Here is an 11,781-nt window from a genome sequence, read left to right on the forward strand (position 1 = left end):
CAAGCACGTTTCAGCAAGCAATATTAAAACAACTGATTGGCCCGTAAAGGGTTATGATAACCCTTCCTCTGGATACTCGTTGTGATAAGAAATACTAAGTATAAATATCCACCATAGTTGAAACTATAGATACGTTGTATTGACTGATATAAATGAGTTTATCTGGAGTAGTCGGATATTTAAATATATAAGGTCTGTAATAACTGACTTCTCTAGCAATAAGAGAATGACGCAGCATCCCCGCAAATAATACCCCTATTTGATCTTCTAATCAAACAATACAAACACGATTTGGCCAGCTGACAGACCCAAATACAGACATGCAACCATGGATTTGAGCCACAGTGTTTCTTTCTTACATCCGATCTGGATTGCCTATTGGATTGGATTCTTTAGTTTGGGTTGTTGTTTAACGCCGCACGAAGCAATATTCCAGCGGCGGTCAGTAAATAATCGAGTCTGGAAAAGACAATCCAGTGATTGGAATCATGAGCAGACAGCGAGCCTGACCACCCGATCCCGCTAGTCGCCTCTTGCATAGTCGCTTTTCACGGCAAGCATGCTTTGCTAAAGACCTCTTCTGACCCAGATGTTCACAGGTACTATCAAATTTGAATTGGACCCGTGAAGATCCGGGGTAGAATAGGTCACCGTAAAAGGCGACTATGCTTGTCGTAAGAGGCGACTAACAGGATCGGATGGTCAGGCTCGCTGACTTGGCTGAAGCATGTCATCGGTCCCAATGGCGTGTATCGATGCTCATGATGTCAATCACTGGATTGTCTTGTCCAGACTCGATTTTTTTCAGACCGCCGTCATATATATCTGGAATATTGCTGAGTGCGGCGTTAAACAACAAACAAACGAATTTGAATTCAGTGATTGTTCAATACAAGAAACATACATGTCAATCTTCAACTTCGCATCAGATTAACAATGCTGTCTATCAGTGTCGTTTTCTCAGTAAACGACGAATCTGTTCACATTCCATGTTAAAGTGGTACATCCTCAATACCAGTGCGACAGATTCTGATGAAGATGAACAACAGAAAGCACCAGTATCATCATTCCTCTCTGTGTTGTCCAGCTGTGTGGGGTGGCCAATGACAAAGTGGTTCCAGGGTCTAGTTAACATGGTTCATTTGTTTCTCTGCATCTGCTAGTTGAGTGGAGTTGTCCCCGGTATCGAGGCGGGGGTCAAGTAAACATGATTGTCGTCCTTCTCTGCATCTGCGAGTTGAATACAGTTTTCCCTGGTATCGAGGCTGGGGGTCAAGTAAACATGATTGTCTCCCTTCTCTGCATCTACCAGTTGAGTGGAGTTGTCCCCGGTATCGAGGTTGGGGATCCAGTAAACATGATTGTCTCCCTTCTCTGCATCTGCGAGTTGAGTGGAGTTGTCCCCGGTATCGAGGCTGGGGGTCCAGTAAACATGATTGTCGTCTTTCTCTGCATCTGCGAGTTGAGGTGAGTGGTCCTTGACAGCGTGGCTGGAGGTCCAGCAAACAGGTTTGTCTTGCATCTCTGTAATTAAATATTTTATGAACAATGAATTGAGTTTTGTATCTAGCGTCTGAGGTTTGTATCATAACGTCTTGTAAAGAAACTATCATGTTAACATTGTGACCAACACTTCCACGTTAAGTTCCGGTTCCATCTAGCATCTTTTCTACTCTAGTATCAGGGGCGGTTAGCCCAGTGGTTAAAGCGTTCGTTCGTCACGCCGAAGATCCGGGTTCGATTCCCGACATGTGTACATTGTGTGAAGCCCATTCCTGGTGTTCCCCGCCGTGATATTGTTGGAATATAGCTAAAAGTGGCCTAAAACCAAACTCACTCACTCACTACTCTGGTATCTCGATGTCGCTGGCGACAACTACTGGGAAATGTTCTAGCTAACTAAATGCCAACAGACACAGGCATCCCAGCTTACCAATGTTTTCCTGTTCTTCGGCATCTTCTGATTGTGACGACTTGCTTTTGGCAACTTGCATGGACGTCCAACAGGCCGGATTGTCCTGCATCCCTGACAACAACAATTTCCCCAAATAACATGTCTATACAGAAGGTGCAGATGGTTTGGATGTATTGGCGTTTATGTGGATTACGCTAAATCTGCCACCACCCATTCCCTCTGAAATGGGGTATATTTCGATGCATTTTTTCTTGCTCAATACGGGTCATCTGCGACATAGACTAAAGAACCAGTTGTGTTTAACACTCTTTTAACAGTGTTCCTGCTATATCACGGCGTGTCAGCTTAATGTGGGAGGAAAGCGCGAAGTGATGCAGGTCTTAGACGTTTACCAATTCGGGAAACCCACGAGCACGGGTATGGTGCTGACAAACCTAGAAACATAATCGGGGCGAACTGGGATTCGAAACCACAATCATAGGTTTCTGGCGTGCCCAAGGGACGCAACTCTGTACAGAGAATCGTAAGAGGCGACTAACGGGATCGGGTGGCCGGGGGACTACTGTGCCAAAATTTGGACGCCACCAAACTGTTCTGCTATCATCTGTTATCTACACCACTCCCAAAACTCATCACACTTTATTGTCGTAAGAGGCTACTAACAGGATCGGGTGGTCAGGCTCGCAAACTTGGTTGATGCATGTCATCGTATCCCGCATTGCGAGTATCGATGCTCATGATGTCAATCACTGGAATGTCTAGTCCAGACTCGATTATTTACAGACCACTGTCATATAGCTGGAATATTGCTGAGGGCGGCGTTTAACTACAAACAAACAAAACAAAACATGTATTTTTTTTGTAAAAAAATGGAACATTGTATTACCAAGTATGTCTTCCTGCGAATCCGATCGATTTCTGAAAAGATCATTTTTGAAATACATTAAGTGTCACGAGCTAAGCTGAAACATGATACACGCATAACAATATAAGAGAGGATAGCATATGAACTGTTCTCATTCCTACAACACTTTCAAGGGGTCATTTTCAGAGCCTAAACCTACCAAACACACACACACACACACACACACACACACACACACACACACACACACACACACACACACACACACAAACACACACACACACACACACACACACACACACACACACACACACACACACACACACACACACACACACACACACACACAAACACACACACATCCAACGCTTTACATACGATTGATTCTCCTGAGTGTTGTTATCATCATGTTACATAGCCACCGTTCACTAATATCATCTTTTGGACACGTTATAGTGAGGGATGTTATCAAGTTTATGACAAGAAGCTACTTACTTCTGTATTGATCGTGGTAGGTTTCCTAAAAAAAAGAATCAATGTAAAACAAGAAACAGAAGTTCATTAGAGGGTTACAGGAAATGACAAATTGACGTAAACAGGATTGTCTTGCATCTTTGTCACTAAACATTTTATGAATAGTGCATTGAGGTTTGTATCTAGAGTCTGAGGTTTGTATCATAGGTCCTGTAAAGTAATTACTGGACTACAAGAGGTACAAGAAATGACGAGTTTTTATTTCACTGGGACTGAATTGCTTCCAAGTATCCAGTGAAACATGGAGGTCAGATGACTTAGCTGATTGACTTAACTACTGCCCTGCTCGATTATTTACAGGCCATCGTTAATAGGCCACGTGACTTGAAGATGTTTCCTGCTTGCTGCTTTCAGAAGCATTTCAATAAAGTTACTTTCACAAAACGTCCTCGTTAATAAATAAAACCTAAAAATAACAGTTACTTTTCCTTGATGTTCGGTTTCTCCACACCAGGAATATGACCAGAGATACCACAGCCAGTCCACCCAGTGCCCCAGGCAATATGATGTACCACTGTGTGTCATCCGTCTCCTCTCTGTCTGTCAGGTTAACCTGTGTGACAGATGTCATTCTCTACTCACTGGAGCTGGGGCTGTACACAGATGTTGAGAGTCCCTTGGTCACTGAAGCCACTGAATTAGTAGAATACAATGTTGTTGATGGGGGTTGTGTAGTTGTTATTGTTGCTGATGGGGTTTCTTTAGTTGTTGTGGTTGACTTTGAACTAGAAACTGTGGTCGAAGATTATGGTCAGTATAATTATGTTTATGAAGAAGGGTAGAGGATGAGAGGTGAAAATAAATATGGTGACAGAACGCAATAAACAAGATAGATAGTTTGTGGCAGTAAGAGTCATAAGTAACATTTGTTCAAGATTTGTTAATTGATGACCTATTGGACAATCACTTACATACATATTTACATGTACACGCACACACACACACACACACAAACACATACGCATGCATGCACGCACACACACACATAAATGCATGCATGCATGCATACACATACACACGTACACCTGCATACACACGCGCACGCACACGCACACACAGACACAATCACACATACTAACATACATATGCATACACATACACACTCACCACACACATGCACACTCTTACACATACACATATTCTCACACACTTACACACACATATACACTTACACACATACACACACTCACGCATACATACATACATACATACATACATACATACATACATACATACATACATACATACATACATACATACAAACAAACAGACACTCATACACACACATACATACACACATACACTCACACTCACACACATACACAATCACACATACACATTCACACACTCTCTCTCACACACACACACACACACACACACACACACACACACACACACTCACACACGCAAACACACACACACACACGCGCACGCAAACACACGAACAGCTCACTCCCACATGCCTCACATTGATAATACCTGCTTGTACTTCCAACTTAATGCTTTTGTGAGACATCCAAGACCGACACGTCCATTCTTCTGAATCTTCCCGGAGAACACCCTGTATCACAATGGTCGACGATGTTCGGTTGCATTCAAAATGCCTCTGTCCGCCTATCTGATCAATTGGTCCCTGTGTGACGTTGCATTCGTTTTTTTCATCATTGAAGATTGTTGTAGCAAGCAAACTACGCCTGTACCAAGTCACTGCCATGAGATTGCTCCCTTGTCCAGAGTAACAGGTGAGGGTAACAGGTGTCCCCTCTCTGACGACTAGTGTGTTTTGGCTGGTTGACTCCATCAATACTGCAGTATAATGCAATGTGTAAGTGTACCAGGTTTTATTGTCTTCAGAACATACCTTATATCAGTTGAAAGAATACATATTAATAACATGTTAAACTTAATGCACATCACCAACTTTAAGGTGACCTCCATATGAGGTTGGTTGGTAGGTTTGTTGTTTTACGCCGCACTCAGCAATATCCATATGAGGTCAACGTCACAAGAAATCAAATTTTGTAACATATTTCACTCTTTAGGAAATATGAGATAAATTCATTACAAATCTAAGCATTTTACAGTCACTTGTGATGGACTTTTAATAATTAACTCAATACCTGCCCTATGTCATAGTTTTGATGGACATTTACTCATGACATGACTTTAGGAAGTTTTATTCATCATTTTTGTTGAGCTTTATTTTCAGAAGTCCTTTTATACTTATGCTCTGTATAACATAATAAATACTCCACTGCAGAATCCAAAACGTATGAAGTGTGTTCGTGATGTATTTTGAGTTTTAGAAAGGTAATGGGTCTTATCTCCTCTATAGTGTACTGTCATATAACCTGCCTTTTCCAGTTACACTGTGAAATGAATAATCCAGATATGTGCAGCGATGCAATTGTTAAAACTGACAATTAGTTTCAGGGTTATTCTGCCTACCTTTGAGAGTTGAAACCGTGGATATCGAAAAGCAGCAGTTACTTACCTTATCCCTGAGAGGATATGTAAGACCACGTCTTTCAATCTATGTTTATTTCAGCCAAGCTAAATTTGTCAATAATCGCCAACAGCTGAGGGGATTATGTAAATCCGGCTGGGGTCCATGCATGTACCAAAAGTACTGTAAGTCCCCATGGACCCTAGCATGGTGATCTACCTTCAGATGCTGGCGATCTATAGCCCTTTTTTATATTGTAATGTTTCATGACTATTTAGTGATATCTTTTTACTGCGTTATCTGGTTTTTTTAACATTAAATCTGTGATGTTCAAGTAATTTTACTGTCCATCGCTGACAGGTTCTTATTTGGTTTAAATATATGTATGAATACTGTATAACTTCTCGTCACGTTACGGCTGAAATACTGCTGATGTGACGTAAAGCATAAATTCACTCACTTACGTGATTCGGAGTCGCCATTTTTGTTTACAAATTTATGTGTATATCACTTGATTTTGATACGCGTTCTGATAGGTTGCATGTGTACAACTTGTCACATGAAAATAGAACATGTCCTGTTTCATACAATTCGCGTCCAACAAGTCGCATACGTGAAAGGGTTGTCCGACGTGCACGGCCACACGATGCAACTACCGTATATGGCTGCATATAAGACGAATTTTTAGGACCAGAATAAAGATTCTGTAGAAAGGGGTCGGCTTATCCACGGGATACACGTTCATGATAGTATTTTTCAGATTGTTATCCGTCAGAAACATCGACCACGACTACAGCCATCATTGTTATAAATTATCAATAAAGTTATTATTATACACCAATGTTGTCATTATCAAAAAAATGTTATGCATGTTACTACTTCCGATAATAATTTTTCAATTGAATGTTCAAAGTTTATCGTTTTCATAAACTCCACAATCATTACATGTAACAATATATGTAATCCACAGCTATAATATATAACCTACAGATGAAATCGCCAATAGCTATTACGTACGTTTTGCAAAGTTCATAAATTGATAGTGAACAAGTATCTACCTTTATTGAAAGAGGCAAATAAACAACTCTATCGGCGAGTTATTCCGTTCGCCATTTGCAAAAACATGTGATCAGCTGTTTCCCGTGACGTCACAAACGGTGACCACTGTGATTGCTTCCTCTTGTTGAAAAAGCAACACGGTACACAAGGAAATGAGCACTAATTATAACGGGCCGATTGGTATTGTTACGTTGTTCACACACAACCACTTTCAAGTTGTTGGTGCTTAGCGGTGGTGTTTGGAGTAGGGGCTTAATTCCTTTGTTTTCGAGAGATAAGTTTAATCAACTGGAGAAGCCTGTGAATAAGTGATGGTCATTTAATTTGTTCATAGTTTATTTAATTCAGTTGGATTAACATACAATAGTAGCGGCAATGTTTGAAGTTCAATTGAAGCAAATTGGTGAGTTACTGCATAGGTGTATAAAAGTTGGAATATTGGCATTTTCTTTTAGCCCTAATGCTGGCCACAGGCGCAGCGACAGGCACCTCACTAGAAGCACTACAAGTAGAAACGGGTGAACTCCCATTGAAACTAAGAAGAGAGCAGGCAATATTATCGTTCTGGGGACGAACTTCAAACCCTTTGGTGAAAAAGATATGACAAGACAAAAACACTCGAGATGAAGCCCTAGCTCGAACAAATCCCTCACTAAAGCCATCTGTATTATTAGTACGTATAGTCATTCGAAGTCACAATTGTGATGAGATTCAGCCTCCAGAAAGTCACTACAAAGGGTTTCACCCTCCCTGGACTTTAAAAACTCCCAAAGTTGATACTGCTTTAACATCAGAAGTCACTAAAAAAGAAAACCCAACCCTACAACGATCAGTAGCTATCACTAAAATTCAAACTACCTGGGACAGCTGGGCCCATATATACACTGATGGATCCAAGAATCCTATCAACAACAGTGCTGGTTACGGGATCCATATCCACAGCTCCAAACCCCAAGCACATTCAGTTCGCTTGGCTGACAGTCAGTCAGTATTCACGGCTGAATTGGAGACAATTCATCATGCACTCAAACTCATTCCGGAACTTCCAGAGCAAAGGCAGTCGTCCTATCAGACTCGCTAAGTGCACTTCAGGCTATCAGTGGCAGAAACTCAAACTCCAGGCCAAACACAGTCAACAATATTCTATACGAATATACAAAACTATCGGACCAAGGGAAACAGGTGGAGCTGTGTTGGATCCCCTCTCACATAGATATTCATGGAAATGAAAAAGCAGACTCACTGGCGAAGCTAGCTTTAGACAAAGCGGATATACAGCCTATTCCCTTTAGTAAACTAAAGATAAAAAGTAAAATCAAAGCCTCCATAGCAGAAAGATGGCAAGCCCAAAGGGACGCAAGTAAGATCGGCAGATGGCTATTCAAAATTCAACCCAAGGTCCAACAAAAGCCAAACTTATACTCAAATGAAAGGAAAATTGAAATTGCTATCTCACGCCTCAGACTTGGTCACAAAAAGCACTATGACAAGGTTTGTTCATCTTGCAATCAGGCTGAAACCATTGATCACGTGTTACTAGAATGTCAAGACCATGCCCCAGCCCGGGCTAGGTTAAAACAAGAATTGCATTTAGATCCGCTATCTGTCATAGATCTCCTAAAACCAAGAGATGCAATAGCGAAGGCCAAACTAACTATATTTCTGAGTGATGGACAGCTACTCGAACGTATATAAACAGAGCAGCCAAGGATAGAAATGAAATCATATCAATATAAGAAAATAGAAATCATATCAATACAAAAACAGAAATTATGTGAACACCAAACTCACAATAGATATGTGTACCCTACTCACACACAGGAGTCCCAAAAAGGGACAGGTCAGCCGAAATTGCCTAGGCAGAAGCCGAACCCCTTTACCATCTCCCCTCCTCCTTATGCTAAAATATATCCTTACCCAAATATTATTTTTTGTACATTGGTTCAACTGCATGTCCCTCAAACCCAATCTCAATGTTAATATGTGTAAATAACTTGTAAATAGTTCTTGCCTATATTTTCATCATTGTTATCTACTGTCATTATTTGTCACAACCCACAACCCACAACCCACAACCATGGACCCCACATTCTCCCCAAACATGGATCTCACATCACCTCTTCTATCAACATCCATCTTTTCCAACCCAGACCCAAAAGAATTTCCTTGACTCCCCAAAACACAGAACATTAACATCATTCCCCCAACTTTGGCCTTGACTTTGAAATCATCACCCCCTCACGCCCCAGCAATAAAACACCTCCAACTACTCACCAACACCCAACAAAAAACAACAAAAGAACTTACAACTCCCCCACAGAACATCAACAAAGCCCCAAACAAACATGTGACCAACCAACTCCCCCACAAAACCCTTCACTTAACCCTCCACCAAAACAACTCCTCCTCGATTTCCACGCCAATTCCACTAACCCTTTAAATGAAACCTACTCTTCCAACAAATTTGCAGTCTGCCTAAAAAAATCCAATATAAATTTCAAATTCATAAACTTTTGCGACCAAGGCTTCAAAATAACCTTCCAGGACCAAACTTCACTAAACATAGCGTTACGCACCCCCATTATAGACGGAATCAATATCAACTGGCTAATCCCTAGATGGCAGACAGAAATTCAAGGAGTAATCTACCTTGACTCACGCGACACAGCAGAAGATATACAAGAATACATTGTCCTCTCAAACCAAACACCCTCACAACCACAGATCACAACATACAAAACAATCAACAATCGCCAACACTCACAAGGCAAACCAACTAAACAAACAGTCTTCCTTACATTTTTAAACATTAGTTAAAAACATGTATAGTGACATTAGGTCATGTGTTCAAATAGGCAAACACACTTCTAACTTCTTCCCAAGTTACACTGGAGTTCGCCAGGGAGAAAATTTATCTCCCCTTCTATTTTCAATATTCCTTAACGACCTCGAACCGTGGTTGATAGAAAACTGTTGTCAAGGTGTCAAGTTAACGCTGTCAGAGGAAACATTTACTCTCTGTGTACAGCTCCTGTTACTGCTGTACGCTGATGACATAGTTCTATTTGGTACCGATCCTGGATCTCTGCAAACTTCTTTAAACTCCCTCTTTTTATACTGTCGAAAATGGAAACTAACGGTTAACATATCTAAAACTAAAGTTGTTGTGTTTGGCAGTGGTACTACAAAGAAAAAAATCGCCCCCTTCATTTTCGACAATAAAGAATTAGAAAGGGTAGACTTCTATGATTATTTAGGAATAAAATTCAATAAAAATAGGAAATTTGGACTTGCCATCAAAACTTTAACCGAGAATGCCACACAATGTATGTACTGTCTCCTGAAGAAAGCCAGAAATATCAATCTCCCACTCGATTGTATTATTAAAGCATTTGATGTTATGGTGTTACCAATCTTACTGTACGGCGCGGAAGTGTGTGGATTTGAATGTTTGAATATGGTTGAAAAAGTTCATTTAAAATTCCTTAAATTAGCGGCTGGTTTGAAAGTATCAACTCCTTCCTTTATGGTCTATGGAGAATTAGGCAGGACCCCCCTTAATATTAGAGTAGCTAAGAGAATTATAGGTTTTTGGCATAGACATATCATACGATCTCAACAAAATAAGTTTTCGACTCTAATATATCAATTCATAAGGATGGATGCTCACGTAAACTCCAATATTCACCCTTGATTATGTAATCTAGAATGTCTATTAAGCTCGTGTGGCCTGACCCAAGTTTATGATATGCCATGTAATTTTAACACCAAGTGGCTAGTCTCTTCTGTGGATAAAATATTGTCCGATCATTTTCTACAATCCTGGAGAAGTTCAATATTGTCGAGTTCAAAAGGTATCTATTATAAATATCTTCAAGAAATGCCATTATTTGAAAACTATCTCTACCTACCTATATCTGTTTATTACCCACTCTTACAATTTCGCACTAATAACCACAATTTACCAGTCGAGACTGGCCGTTGGAATAATGTACCCAGAGAGCAACGTCTATGTTCACTCTGTAACTCACCAGCAATAGCAGATGAATTCCATTATATATTTCGATGTCCAGCTTTTGATAAGAAAAGACTTGCACTTATTCCTAGAAGATATTTAACGACCAAACTAAACGAGCTAAAACGTCTATCAAAATATGTATTATTTGTATTTAACACTTTGAATGCTAAATCTAAATGCACACAGCCGTCTTGATGTACATATTATATTTATCTCTGTACTTTATGTATGCTCTTGTACCACCGTCGGTGGTCTATGGAGAATAAAGAATCTGAATCTGAATCTACATTTAAGTCAACTACTCTCCCCACACACATCACCTTCGGGGCACTCAACTACAAAGTCCGCCCCATTCGAAAAAACCCTCCCCAATGTATTTACTGTCACTCATTTCAAAACAAGTCATCAGACTGCAAAAAAAAAAAAATCTGCCCAAAGTGTGGCTCAGAAAATCACACCATACAAGAATGCTCCTGGTCCCCATATTGTGTCAACTGTCAAGCCGAAGGCCACACATCCAACCAAAACACATGCCCCACCAAACAAAAACACATTCTCAAATATAACAAGAACCTCAAACAATCTGACCTACCCAAACCCGCTAACACCCCCCTCTTCCAATACTACTCGGACGAGCACCAGGATTCGCCCTTCCCTTACTCAGACAACTCACTAAACTCATCCTTCAGCTCCATTGAAAGTACATCAAGATACATGGGGAAGTGACCACGCCCTAATAAAAATCACCTTCAACCACACAACAAACTCACCTCAAACACAACACGACATTGACACAAACAATACACAACACACCAACTTCAACTACCACAAAGCAGCTATTCACTAAACTATGCAAACAAACAAATACCAACACAATACACAATAGTAACATTGACATCTTTAACACCAACTTCACTAACACTCTTTACAATATTGCTACAAAA

At 40.4% G+C, this 11,781-nt stretch overlaps 1 protein-coding gene across 1 annotated transcript; it reads right to left on the bottom strand.

The window, feature by feature from the left end:
* Nucleotides 1-1,064: 1,064 nt before the first annotated feature.
* LOC139457566 (uncharacterized) lies at nucleotides 1,065-3,965 on the bottom strand. Its single transcript, XM_071238940.1, has 6 exons — nucleotides 3,738-3,965; nucleotides 3,276-3,300; nucleotides 2,802-2,833; nucleotides 1,934-2,026; nucleotides 1,350-1,524; nucleotides 1,065-1,125 (listed from the first exon to the last, which is right to left on the bottom strand). Exons 1-6 carry the CDS (start codon nucleotides 3,883-3,885, stop codon nucleotides 1,065-1,067), a joined length of 534 nt encoding a protein of 177 aa, XP_071095041.1. The 5' UTR covers nucleotides 3,886-3,965.
* Between the last annotated feature and the right edge of the window lie 7,816 nt (nucleotides 3,966-11,781).

The sequence above is a fragment of the Haliotis cracherodii genome, unplaced genomic scaffold (assembly GCF_022045235.1).
Source record: "Haliotis cracherodii isolate W230 unplaced genomic scaffold, xgHalCrac1.p SCAF_12, whole genome shotgun sequence".
Lineage (NCBI taxonomy): Eukaryota > Metazoa > Mollusca > Gastropoda > Lepetellida > Haliotidae > Haliotis > Haliotis cracherodii.

Bases quoted from the DNA above. Each gene is read 5' to 3' on its own strand.
- LOC139457566 (XM_071238940.1), bottom strand. From the start codon at position 3,885: ATGACATCTGTCACACAGGTTAACCTGACAGACAGAGAGGAGACGGAT. The intron at 3,301-3,737 runs GTAACTGTTATT...TCTTTTTTTTAG, and splicing joins AAACCGAACATCAAGGAAAA to GAAACCTACCACGATCAATA. The intron at 1,525-1,933 runs GTAAGCTGGGAT...ATTTAATTACAG, and splicing joins CGAAGAACAGGAAAACATTG to AGATGCAAGACAAACCTGTT.